At 41.2% G+C, this 13,778-nt stretch overlaps 1 protein-coding gene across 4 annotated transcripts in view; it reads right to left on the reverse strand.

Moving 5' to 3' along the window:
- LOC111264588 (uncharacterized) overlaps positions 1-12,226 on the reverse strand; it is a 76,030-nt gene extending 63,804 nt beyond the window's left edge. The window contains exons 1-7 of one of the 4 annotated variants that reach the window (XM_086970126.1): positions 11,555-12,226; positions 7,074-7,209; positions 3,698-3,817; positions 2,880-3,084; positions 1,358-1,571; positions 743-840; positions 488-639 (exon numbers count right to left, since the gene is read on the reverse strand). In XM_086970126.1, the coding sequence (XP_086826252.1) occupies positions 488-639; positions 743-840; positions 1,358-1,571; positions 2,880-3,084; positions 3,698-3,817; positions 7,074-7,184 (900 nt within the window). In that variant the 5' untranslated portion in view covers positions 7,185-7,209; positions 11,555-12,226. Of the gene's footprint in view, positions 1-487; positions 640-742; positions 841-1,357; positions 1,572-2,879; positions 3,085-3,697; positions 3,818-4,340; positions 4,421-7,073; positions 7,210-11,554 lie in introns of those variants that run through there. The other 3 variants (XM_022840644.2, XM_086970128.1, XM_086970127.1) reach the window with 3 other exon arrangements.
- Between the last annotated feature and the right edge of the window lie 1,552 nt (positions 12,227-13,778).

Consider the following 13,778-nt stretch of genomic DNA (forward strand, 5'->3'; position numbering starts at 1 on the left):
TAATTGTAAATTTACTATCCCCTACAGTAAGTAAACAGTCTCAACACGATGCATTTTTTTAATTTAAACTTCAGAATTCAAAACAGGATTGTATTAAAAGTAGTATTGCGCCACAGATGTACATTTTGGAGAATATATACAATCTTGTCTGAACATATGTTTATGGGTCTGAATTTGCAAAAAAGTGGTTTTATCGTACAAACTGTCCAAGCCTTCCTTAGCGCAAAATTTCTAATAAAACTATTTTTGGATAAAAACAAGAGTTTCTGCACTTCTGCATTGTATTCTGTTATTACTGTTACTTTAGACTATACTAGCCTACATATAGTGTGAGGATATTAACATAAATATACAAATGTATTTTATTAAAAGTAGTCCTTTATGTAAATGAGTTGGTTAACCTCTGACGGCTTATGTTGATGTTATTATCCCAATATAGAAATTACTTAGCCAAATGAATAATTTTCCAGTCGAGTAATAATCCTACCTTAGGGAAGTTGTTCCTGTCAATGCTAATAGCTTTGAGCTTGACACCACTCGACGGCGACGGCGAAAGCGAAGCAGCAACATTTGCTGAGGTATCGCTAACCTCTTTCGGGTCCTCGTTACGCGTCGAGAACTGTGCAATTAATTTCGATACTGCAGAAGCCAGACAATGTTAAAATTCATTGAATGGTCATTTAACAGATAAGTTCATCAATTTTTCTTAAGGTGAGTAAGTTCATACTGCTATTATTATTACCTGAACAAGGTCCACTTTTGACGAGAGCGCTGGGATTATTCGCCGTCTCGTTGCGTTTTCGTTTGAGGCAGGCCGCCGCCATCGCGTCTTCCGATAACCTGCAAAATAATTAATTTTGTTTTTGCCAGGTTATCAATGTGTTGTTTAGCCTTGGCTGAAGCACTTGCGTCGTCCGTGTACGCACAAAGGGTGAATCGACTACATAGGCTGTGAAACACTTTGTCTAGATTAGCTCGTTTATCCTGAAAGTTTGTATCAAGTCCTTCGACCACCGAAAGCAGTATTCAAACAAAATTTCCCCATGATCTAATGAGCCTACGGTTAGTAACGCAGGCGCCAAGTTCATATACGCTTCTCTGGAGTCATTAGAAGTTTTTGCCCAAGAGAATTCATCCTCAGAAGGAATTACATCGTACCGTTGCAAGTGCAAAGGCTGTTGCGTGTACGAGTATGACTACGTATCACGAGTCATTAAGTATCAATCGTTTATGCAATAGTATCTATGTCCAGATCGATTTACTCTTTTCATTCAGGTTTACTCTCGAACTAGGCGCAAGTTGCTGCACCTTGCGGTGGACGTCTCAAATGAAAATTTTAACAAGCAGCTGTACTTACTCGAAATCAGTCGTTGTTGTTAGAAGTACATGATGTTTTTCGTATGACCCTTGTTGAATGGCGCTGCTGTCGACTGCGGTGCTACAACAGGCGCTGTCGACGTTGTTGGACCTATCTGAAGTTGGCACGGCTGTCACGCAGGACGAAAAAGCTGCCATCTCATTATGCAAATGCTCGAATTCACTTAATTTTTTTTCAAATTCGGTTTCTTTATCTACAATAAGATGCAATACAAATAGTAGACAAACGTCTAGTGAAACATCTAACACCAATTTAAGGATTGACGAGCTTCATGCTAATCGTAGTTAGGCCTTATGTTTATTTATTGGATTTTATGTTACTATTCTTATAAAAGCGGAGTTCAAATTGTACTCAAACGTACAGATCAAGAACGAAGCTTTTCGACAGTCTGAAAAAGTATCTTGACAATTTCACATTTATATATTTATACAGAGTATTTCACATTTAATGAAGTGGCAAAAAATACGCAGGCAGAAATTCTAACTGTATAATGCATTCGTAGGAGGGACTTGCCAATAAAATATTTGTATTCCTGTGAATGCCATGGCATTAGGACGTGTCTAAAATAAATTAAAGTATTAAAGAAATAAGGAGACGCTATAAGGGCGCCCCTATTGCAGGCATGTTAGGGGGTTGTCTTCGCTCACACCTGCATTCATTTATGTACGTTTCTTGTACGAACGGACGTAAAGTCAGGAGGTGATCGGCCTGTCCTGTAAAACCTCGTAAACAGCTCTCCGTATGCTTTTTGCGGCCGAGAAATCCTCAATGATGCCATCTCATTTATTACCGACATCTAATATAACCTTTATGACTATTAGGATATCTTGATTAAACTTGCCTTAGTACTCTGGAGACTTCTTAGTAATTAGGCATATTAGCAAAGCTAGCTTGTTTTAGCATAATCTACATCACCGCTTGGCCTTCGTAGCGCATGGAAGCAATGAAACGATGGCCTATATTTGACTTTTTGATGAGAATAATTTTCGTAATTGGTTTATATATATATGTAATTACTTGACGTCCAAATGTATGTGGCGCTGGTATTAAATTGAAGTATTATTTTGTAGAAGCCACGATTTGGCTAGGAAATTCCCATAATATCTGGGTATCGAGATTCGTGGCTAGCCCGTTAATAGGGAATGCGCTAAACGAGTCTTTCATCCTGTAGTTTGCCTGCTTCGTAATACATACAGCTAATCCTACATGTTTATATCGACAATTTAAGTTCTTTTTAGACAAATATTGGTAATTACTATGGTAGCGTTAAGACGCGCAAGTTAGATCGAAGCTCCAAATATGGAAAGCTGTTGACGTTTGCTCTCAGCCGATTAGCCAATTAAGAGCATTGTTTATGCAAAAGGAAATGCGCTTGCGGCGTTTCAAGTTAACGCTTTGCCGCCTTTAAACGTAATCGTGCAAGTGATTACGTAGATGGCTACTCCGCACGATTCGTTGCGGACTACTGTCTTTTACGACGCTCAGGTGTAAAAGAACAAACCTCTCAGTTCCTGAAAGAGCATGGCGAGATCTCTAGTTACAGGTGGCGTAGCGATAGGTGTTGTGGTCGTCTGCTCGAATAAGCTCGATTGCTGCTGCTGCGGCTGCTGCTGCGGCTGCTGTAACCTGCGGTGTTTCTCCCGTTCTACGGCTAATTGCATTTCCAGCATTTGAACATGAGATGCCAATCGATGCGTATCGTCGGCCTGTTTGTCGGTGACCGGAGCAATAAAGACAAATGATTGTTAAGGTTACTGCTCGGGTTTCTATTTTCACTGTGATATTAATTGTATAGTAGTTACCAATCGCTCCATAGGACAGCATTGTATAGTTCTGAAATCGAAACGAAGCCGTCTAGAAAACTGTTAACAGGTGAACAGGACCAAGTTGACGCGCCATAATCGTTGGTCCTTTTCGAAGGCGTCACAGTTTGACATTTTAGCCTCGGGATAGCTAACGGAATGAATTACCACAAGAAGCATCTATTTCGTGGTGATATGCAAGTAGCGCTCATGACTATCTATTAATAAATCAAACGATTGTCGTTAGACACATTAGAAAAAGTTCCTGCTCAAGTTGTTAGCTCTCATGGCCACACGGACCTTACTTCTAGACTTTGCTGTAGGAGGCAGCTGAAACTACGGCACCTTCGGTAATTCGTAATATTGGAGGGCCTTTAATGTAAAAGGAAGTGTTAAAAAAATCGGCTTCTTTTTGCTTAAATAGGAGGGGGGATGTCGGAGCTGGAGTTTATTGTGAAATGTCATCTCGCTAACTTTAGCGTGTTGATTTGCGTATGAAAGAAAAAAAGACTCGTACTTTTTGCTGTTGACTCGACGCGTCATATAGACACTTTTTGAGTGAATTTTCGTAGTGCTCCTTGATAGCATGCAGTGCTAAATCTTGCACCTCAATCTTGTTGTTTAATGAGTAGATTACCTGCATTCAGAGGTGGGTACGTTAGTTCAAATGGACATATAAAGGCATCCTCTTCTGATTCGTCTTAGATACATCGCAGCGTTTTGAGTTAAGCCCATATACGATTGATATAAGAAGCTGATAAACATAGATAAGATACCCCTCAAGGATACGCACATTTTTGTACAGCTATGCGTAGCAAAAAGCTAGCCCATTACATTATTTTGCCCATTACGTACATGTGTAAATTAGCTAAAATCATGTCATATTACGAATGATATAACCAGAGGAAACAATCCGTTAGCTTTATCATTGAATATAGATCACAATATGTTTTTTTTTACAATAATACTCTTCAAGAAAAGATAGTGCATCATCAACAGCGTACAAATATTACGCTTCGCCTAACGAATACATGAGCTAATGGCTTCGTTTTGAGAACTTACTATCAAATACGTCAAACGGAAGAGAGATGGACTACTAACAACAGGCCCCGTTACTTATGTTCTTCGTTGTGCTATCAGTAAATCAAAATTTCGCTTACGTCTAAAGTAATCGTAACACAGCTTCGGGACCGCGACGTACGTTGCATTGCCTACGTTTGTCCTGACGCATATTTAGGTAATGCAACGCACTGATGAAGCTGGCTGTTTTTCGATTCGTATTTAAGAACCGTTAACCAATTGCCGTTTCTCAATGTAAAACGCCGAAATAGGCCTACACTATCGACTTGTAGGTCAAGTTACGGCCATTAAATATCTATCTTTGACAATCAGTGGATCATATAGGATTATCTACAACCTCCCATTGTGCTACGCATAGAAAAGTCTAGATACTACTACAGAGAAACAATATACTGCCCCCTCACCTTGTTTACATTTAAAATATAAATATATGACTAAAACTATCAGCTACGAAAGCAAACGTCTCGAACGGTCACTCTTAAACGTAAACAACTGCTAAAAAATTGTCACACCTGGCGGGAAACATGCATTTATCTATTGGCTCTATTAAGATAAATTCAGACTCTGCACACTCTAGTGGAACAGTGTGGTATCGTGCCTCGTTTACTTTAGCATGAACGCGTGTTGTTAGTTTGTAGTCCCTCCAGAACCAATATTTCAACACGTCGCTGTCTCGCAACGCATCGATGGTGCACTTGTTTCCCGATTATTTTACGCACACTTAGGCCAAGCAATCGTTAAACGCCACCCAGAAAGGCGTCTTGGATAATCTAATTATAATATTACAGCATGCGTTTACCGTGGAATAGATCGAGCGACATATATGATCGGTTGATTCATAAGCATATACGCCCTAAGGTGTTCGTTCAGAACCTAAACATTGGTAATAAATGATCAGTACTAAAGGCCAGCTAGCTTGACTAAACTAAATGATCTATCTTTACGTTTTTCAATACCTGGAATTTGTCCACATTGTACACAGGATTTGGCTCATGCCCGAGCCAATATCGCAGCACGTAAATATATTATTATTACGTAACTAGTTGCACGCCTAATGACAACAGTTACAAACAATCTATGTTTCTATTATTAATCAGTGCCTGCTTTAGGCCTTTGTGAGATGATAAGTAAAGGAGCTTCTTGTGCCTGGTCACATCAGCCGAATGTATGACGCATTACGCCCAACATACACAGCTATCTAGAACAGAAAGACCAATCATTTTTTTTTAATTTCGTCGCCAGTTTTGCTCCTTTGTTTGTGTCAAAGGGAGATACACTTGCTATTGTACAGTTGTCGTTATATATATCGCCGTGTTTCTTACTTCGTGGGCAAATCTCTGCGGCGTAACGGCAAAGAAATACTTCTACCACCGACACGAGGGAAATAAGCTTTATAGCTATACTGTATTAGCAGCAGGAGAACACCCAGTGCTTCTTTCACCATCGCGACTGCTGTAAACCCACAATGTAAAGCCATTAGACAATAGCACTATACAAAGAGCTTTTCATAAAACAAAATGTCGAGGTCAACTCAACCCGTTCGTCGATTGCGAGCGCTCTTAAACAAAGCAACTGGCTAGCTAGCTGGCTGGCTGGCTGACTGGGTCTCGTGCGGCCACTACGATTAACCTGCATTATGTTGCTTCCAAATGCCGTGGTTAAGTTGGCGTATGGCCTTCTATAGGCCATATAATAAGCCATTTTTTTCGTATTTCGCGCGCTTATTGCGTGCACCTTTTATCCGTCCATCTGTGTAAGCATGAACATCTCTACTGCTGTTGCTGTACGAAGTGAGTAGCCTATCCTGCACCGGGTGCCAGATGATAGAACTAGGTCGTGTTGCCTGTCTAGGTTAACTGCCGCGAATCCCGTCGTGTCTAGTCGTATTCGAATAGATTCGGCAACTGCCACCGCTACCAAAATCAGGGCAACGTGGCCCCAAAAAATAATCACCGCTCAGATCTAATGCTATGTGTCTTTTAGCCGGGGCGAAGGTTAGGATAGATGCGCAGCGTTCGATGCGCGAATGCATAAAACTGGCTGTAGTTATTCCTTTAATATAAGCTTTCTATAATTATAGACCTCTTACAGGGTAAATTACAACCAGCCACTCAAAAAAGCGAGATAGAGACTGACAAGTGTCCCTAAAGTGAGTTCATATGGTAAATGAAATTCGAAAAATGGGAATATTACAACAAGTTATCGCTACCACGATCGTTTAACGTTGTAAAATGATCGCTCGGTCATGTCGTCCACTGATCTAAAAAAACAGGGTTATAACTCAGTGTTACAATTTCCATTCGCTTCTAGTTCCGAACGGCCTTGGATGTACTATAATTACACTCGATCTAACAGAACATATTGCTAATTTCGTAGTTACGCAGTACTATACCCCATGGTGTCTTAGATGTGGTCCTATGTGAAGACTCTAGATCTAGAGTTCTTCTGCCAATTCATTGTTGTGGTGACTAGTCTGACAATGGAATTAATTTGGATCAGTAAAATGAATTTGTGCAGATACGTTCAACTTGGGGAAATGCACGCTGGTCTAGGTTCGAAACCGGGCGTAGACATGGGACGTTTTAAGACAGGACTCGAGCGTCTGAAGCAATGCTTCATAGCACTATCACACTTAACGTAACTTAATTAATTGCCAGAAAACAAATGGAAACAAGGAAGCAAATAAAAGTCCGGATTAAGGCTAAACTTCAGGGGTGCATGATGCAGTTTAATACCCATGTGATAAACTAAATTTTAATTGACACTTTTCTGACTTGAGATCATAAAACGATATACGTACTATATATACAAACCTGTGTCATCTGAGCAATTCGCTTGCTCATTTGAAGGAATGTTTCAGGAAAATAGCCGCCCCCGGGAATGGAGGCCCCACTGAGTGTCACCCCCGGTGAAGTGGCAGACATCGTCACCCTCTAGACAAGCTCCTCTCTAGCAAGGGAAGCACAGTAATACCAATCATTAAAACAATACGATGATTAATTCATCTGTATCAACAAAAGGCGCTTGAGAAGAAAAGTATTGCAAATATGGCACATCACAAAGTTAGCTATACGAACCTAATTTAAACACCATGCTATTATTCCAGTTATTGATTTTTTCCCTTAATGGGTCCAGGTAGTTCATCCTAATACAAAATCATGCAATTTAAATCGCTAGTTGTATATGGTAGATTTGATAATAGAAGGGCCATATCGAGACGCTGAGGCTATCGAAGCCTTGACTGATGTTGATGTACAAGCCCTTTTTTCGGTTCTAGTCATAATGTTAGGAACATGTACAATTCATACGTGGAATACGTATACATTACACGATGACTTTGCGTAATTTCGGCAAACGCCTAAGCACATAACATTCAGTAATGGTACCTGCGAGCCAACACGGTTAACGACCAGCGATCTTACCCTATGGGCACTATTCCAACAGCATGTGCAAAACACTCCTATGAGGCTTAGATTACTCGAGGTGTGTTGTTTCTCTCTATGTCTGGCCATAATTTGGGCCTGTAGTCGGGCAACTAAATTCTTAAGAAAATTACTCTCTCGGTAAAAGATAATTTCAATCGTTATCAAATTTAAGTTGGGGCTGTTGTCAATTTCTATTTCGGACTTTGATGTTCACATCATTGAGGTTATGGAGGTTATACAGGCCTGCATTGTTTCGTTGCTGGAGGTGCTGCTTTCTGTACTACTAATATAATTTTATGTAAATTATATTTCAATTAAGGATCGATTTTTTTTTGCAAAAATCCACTAAAATCAGCTAATCACAGGTGTTTGCCAAAAAAATACAAGAGAATTTGATCCGTAAACCTGTCCTCCGCATGATAAGAATGCATACTTCTTATATTATCTAATATCTCGTGTTTTTCCATTTGTTACAATGTCTATATTGTCAATGGTTACCCATTTACTCATCGACTTGCTACAGATTACCGTTACAGATCATATTAGCACAATGGCAAGTTTCTAAACAACATCGTTAAATGTATCGATCTTTTTTCGGTAATTTGTCCTGTACCGCGAATTCGTAACAAAGTGATTCCTGACTTCAAAGGGTACCACGTTATATTTCGACACAGCACGGAAGTCTGATGCACGCACACGGTCTTTGAGAGCATCAGAATAATCTGGTCATCATCAACTGCCGCATGCTTCGCTGATTTGGCCAGTCAGCTATTGTCTGTACACCCGTAATGCCACTCGTCATTAAGTCTGTATACTCTGTCAAATTTCCTAGTATACACATCTATGTTCCGTTGACTTCTGAACGCTTGCTCGATGGCTCAGACTCAGTGTCACCAGCCTTGTGATGCTACCAGTGCCGAGACGCGCATGATCCTAAGCGAGCGAACCGATTCGTCCTTGTTAACTTATCGCGGCTGTGTCATTTCTACATAGGCCCAGTTCCATAATTGCCTTCGCTTGCGTTTTTTTTTCTGTTTTCGTCCTGTCGATCCCCCATGATATTGCAGGCCCGCTATTCCGGCCCAGACAGCTCCATATTGTCGTTATCCGTATCATATCCTCAGAACTAGCTTTCCCCCGGCTCAGACCGCCAATGCCAGCAGTGATTATGCTACAGCCGCCTTATAATCCGATTCTATCACATTGCAGGACAGGAAAAATAGGCGATAAGAATCATTTACATCATGCTAAAAAGGCATACCCAGCTCTACTTACAGAACTCTATATGAGGCAAATAAAATTAACGAACAGAGGAAATTAGATTGTTGTTCCGATAGAACTAAAGTAGAAAACGAGCCTGGAGAGTAAGACGTCCTATATTCACTGTTTAGCCGGATCTACGAGAAAGGTAACCTAACTTGTCGCGTAGCTCCCTTCTGTGTCAGTTAGTGTTAAATAATGCAAAATTTAAAAAGCACAATGGCGCTGTAATCGCTAATAATACATTTACTTCGTATCGACCACTTACGAACGAAAAAAGAATGGTAAGCCAAAATCCAGTTCGTATCGATAATAAATTATCAGCGTCTCTACAACGGTCGTTCCGATCAACGCGGACGATTAACTGAGATTAGGAAACACTTTTTTGTTACGGTATCTATTTGTGTAAACAGGTAATGAAGTCTTTGGCAGAAGATGTCGAGATAACCTGAGCGGTCGACAGTAATGGAACCGCTCTGTCGAGACGCGAATATTAGGGGTATCTGAGTTGGAGTACCCGTATCGTGTGGGTATATAATTGCAATCCACACTATTGAGGATAGTAATATTTGCACCTTTGAGAAGACCAAATTTTCGAAGTAACGAACTGGCCCCACCCATTATGGTGTTGGCGTTAGACAAAAGTCTCCTCTGTACTTCGATAAAACAGCAAGTAACCGAAAAATTTTCAGTATTTATGATAGCAAGTGGTGTGCTGTCACTGTTTGTGGTCCGTTGTTCTGTTGTATTTTTCTGACAGCTGCAGTTAGAAAAGCGGGTGACGTTCCGCCTGTTCGAAATAGCGTGTTGATTTTAATCTTTTACCGAAAGAATGGCATTACTGTAGAAGGCGCGCGATCACATCCAGCCGTTTCGTGCGTGGCAAATTGATCTTGAACTTAAAATTATCGATAATGATGATTTTGGTAGAAAGTAATCTTCGTATCAGATATATTGGAGTGTACATTTTTCAAGGTGGAGGTTGCTAATGTAAATAAGTACGTTTGTACCAACAGAATATCGATCAAGGTTCAACTCAGAGATGATTTGATGGGCCTCGTGGTAGACCAGCCTTTGGGGACAGATAGGTAACAGGCGACTACGATTAATTAACACCTTCATAAAACAATGGGTCTAGTGCACGGCAAGCACAAGAGCAGGTAAGCTTGTTCAACAAAATCACAATAGTTTTTCAATGTCTCCGATAATCGTGTGCTCTTCGAAACACGCAGATCGATAGTCGTATGTATACAACAAATTTATGCAAGAAATTTATGCAGTATTACAAGTAAATAGGTTTTTTCGACGTTCGCCAAAATAGCCTACAAAGTCCGATCGTGATCAATGGTACTGAGTACTCAAGCCATACGGTCTAACGAAGGATGCCGTGCGTTATGCACCGGACAGTACACCCCTTAAAGTAGATACGCTATGGCTGACTCGCTCACAACCATCGTAATCTAGGCAGCTCTCATTGTATAGACTTTTTTTGGTTAATCGGTGAATGTCTAAATTGAATCTAAACATTTATTTCGATTTAGCATACATTGTCGGCCTATTAAAAGCTAGCTGGTTCCGCATACTAAAAAGAGCCCTTCATTATTCAATTGTTTGTGTAACAGGTGTGTCATGCTGGTTCGGGCGAAGTTCTGGCCATGCATGATTTTTTTTTACATTAACACATTTGGTAAAAACAAAAGCACATTTTCCGTGATGAAGTTTTATAGAAACATTTCCGATACGCCTTGATCAGCATGGTAGACGGCAGTCAACGCGGTGGTACGACAGAAAGCATAGTCTATTACATGGAACACATCAACCTACACCATCTGCGGTAGACTAAACGTACCGTTCGATCTACTCGAGCTAAGTATTTCTGGAGCGTATTCCAAAACGGTTCTACCGCTTTCTTCAATTCAACGTGAACAATAATAGTGAATTCTGAACAGGCCAAATATTAAGTGAAATATCTAAAAAAATACATTTACAGGCACTTCTGCTATTAAACTACGGCATTAGACGGTTTCGAACATCACTTTCATACGCAACATGTTTGCGCATCGCACAACTGCTCGATAGGTTGACAGTAAGTATTATGCACTTATTACGTGCGGCCTTAGTTTAAGTCTGCAAATGAATTAAGGACGTGCCAAGGATCCATTAGAAAAACTTCAATTTTTTTAAAACCTTTCTTTTCAAGCAGCTACCGCAGATCACACAACTTCTGCAGTGTTTGAGAAAGTTGTGCAAATGGGCTTTTTACAATGCCACATACAAAGACTAACTCTAAGATGCTTTCCCTTCGCAATGCCTTCGATAGAGTCGTTAATCCACCTTTCATTATAATTTGGCTTCGTATACCGTCTACTACGGATTCGCGTCCGTTCTGAGATCAGAGAACAATCAGGCGAACATCGGACCGACATCCAAGTGTGGGGCCTTCCTCTAGCGTTTAGTTGCCACGTCTCAGTCACGTTTGCTTTCGGCTATGTATCTAATAGGTAGGTTAGAGGCAGCTTTTAATCGCCTGCCAAATCAGTCAGTCAGTCAGTCAGTCAGCAGTAGCAGCTGTCGCAAGTTAGGAGATTCCACAAACCATCGGTGCTTACTTCCCTTAACGCTCTGTCCGGTTCACCAAATGGAGAGACACTTTTCGTCGTCTGAACTGCGAGCTCAGGCCGAGCCCGAATCGCGGACGAAGACACCTAGCCCGTCAACCATCAACAAGTTGTAGTGTCCCTTAGCGAACTGGCACCTGCCGATATCCGCACAGACAATGTAGCTTCCGGTCCATCACATGTCTTGTTGGAGGCGATAGAAATTACAAGATGACTGCCCTGTCGTTGTTTGGTCGTTCCCTTAATTCTACACCAACAGTAGCGCTAAGATTTGTTGACGACATATTAGTCACACTAATTATAAGGCACGCGCACCTACTCACGTATGCTTATAGATGTACGTTATGAAAATGGAAGAAGGAAGCGGGTTTGTTTAGTAAGTCAAGTGACCGTAATATTCGCATAGTCACTCACGCATCATCCACACCGGCTACTGCATGATGCTCAGCGACCATTTCGCCTTTCTCCATTCGATGACGAGCTGTCGTTTCGCGCACGTTGATCAGAAGGTGGGAGAATTAAACAACATTTTGGCGGGTCCTAGTTCGAGACCAAAGCAGCTGCAGTGGCAATTGTCGCGCTTCTTAATACGGCACAAACTACCACAAGGGCTTGTTGCTGCTGCAGCTATCGGGCTCAAGTGCCCCCCGGTTTCGTTTTACCATTGACCACAGTCGAGATACATCTATGTGTAATGGTCCTCGCTGGCCTAGTTGGCGGCCGCGACAGTCGAGCCAGGTGTATGTGTATTTTGCGCAGGCCGCGCTAAACTGCGAGAGGGCCGCGATACCACCTTCCATTCGAGACCCACCGGAGAAGGCGACAGCAGCAGCAGCGGCACCGAAGATGGAGAATGAAGAATCAGAGCTTCAAACGAGTAGCAGGCCAAACTGGAAGGCGTCCCTGTTGAGGGCGGTAGTCATCGTTTAGTTAAAGCCACCAGACCAGTACCATATACACAGTATCGCACAAGACGTCCGTTGTCCTAGAGTTGATGTGGTTGTACTCGCTGGTGGCTCACTTTAAGACTACAGCGGTACATAATCATAAATGCTGCTGTCATTGCGAATCTCATGTGCGCTTGTTAGAGAATTAAGGTCACAGATAGAGATGGTCCTGAAACGGGCTTGTTTGCCCTGTTTTGCGGTTTCTTCCGGAGTTACAGGAAATATTAGTGGTAAAAGTATGAAGATAACAGGTTTTATTTCGTCTTAGAAGCTAGCTGCTCGAGATAATGCTTAATTATTGAACTGGGCGTACGGCGCAAAACATTTGTTTTAACACAATGATAAGGACCTTTTATTGCTTTAGTTGATTTGGGCAAGGGCAGGCCTTAAGCCCGTTCACGCCATTTATAAAGTTATTGGTGTAATAGAGATTTAAGATAGGCATTTCTGAATGAGGTGGATCATCGAAGCTAATGGATAGGAGGTGATTATTAAAATTTTATATCAAACAATTAAACAACTACAGTAATTGGCTTGATACTAGGTTTAATTGTTCTAAAAACAAAATGTCTCAAACAGTGTCGAAAATTATTCCAAGACCGGTTGAATGTGGGTAACGTCCAACTCGTTGTTGTCTTTCACAACGAAATCGCCCCTGCAAAACCCGCACCGATATAGCTTTTGGTACGATGAACTTAGCTCACATATCGTACATTTTGCTGCTACTGAATACGTTGGCTTATATCTTCATTTGATCTCAATTATGAGTCAATAATTTTAACACGGCTTTCGCCAATGACAGATCGACCGAATAAGTCACTGATTGGCCGAGGAAGTAGGCCTGACTTCGTACGACCCTTCGACATGACTTACAATGAACAAGCAAGCCTAAGGTGAATTTACAATAGAATGCGATCGCTGAGGGTCATTCCTGACTGTAGGAGTTACGAAGGCAAAAAAAGCGTCAAGTAAGAGACCTTAAGTGTAAAGTACCGTTAATAGCTCAGGAAGCCCCGAGGCCGAGATACCTGAAGGATCGATAAGGGAAGTTCCCATTTGCGAACTTTATGTCCGAATCACGTGTAGTCTTCTCTATGGGATTGTTTTTGTTAGGTCAGATTATTTTTTCGAAAACGTATCTTGACGATGAAGGTACTGATATTGAATCAGCATTGACATTTTGAATTGCTTATCGACTATGAAGAAACACTAACCCAAAATGAATAGTTCAATAAAAATACCGATCGTGTCTGTATTAGACATTTATC

The sequence above is a fragment of the Varroa jacobsoni genome, unplaced genomic scaffold (genome assembly GCF_002532875.2).
Source record: "Varroa jacobsoni isolate VJ856 unplaced genomic scaffold, vjacob_1.0 scaffold_878, whole genome shotgun sequence".
Classification (NCBI taxonomy): domain Eukaryota; kingdom Metazoa; phylum Arthropoda; class Arachnida; order Mesostigmata; family Varroidae; genus Varroa; species Varroa jacobsoni.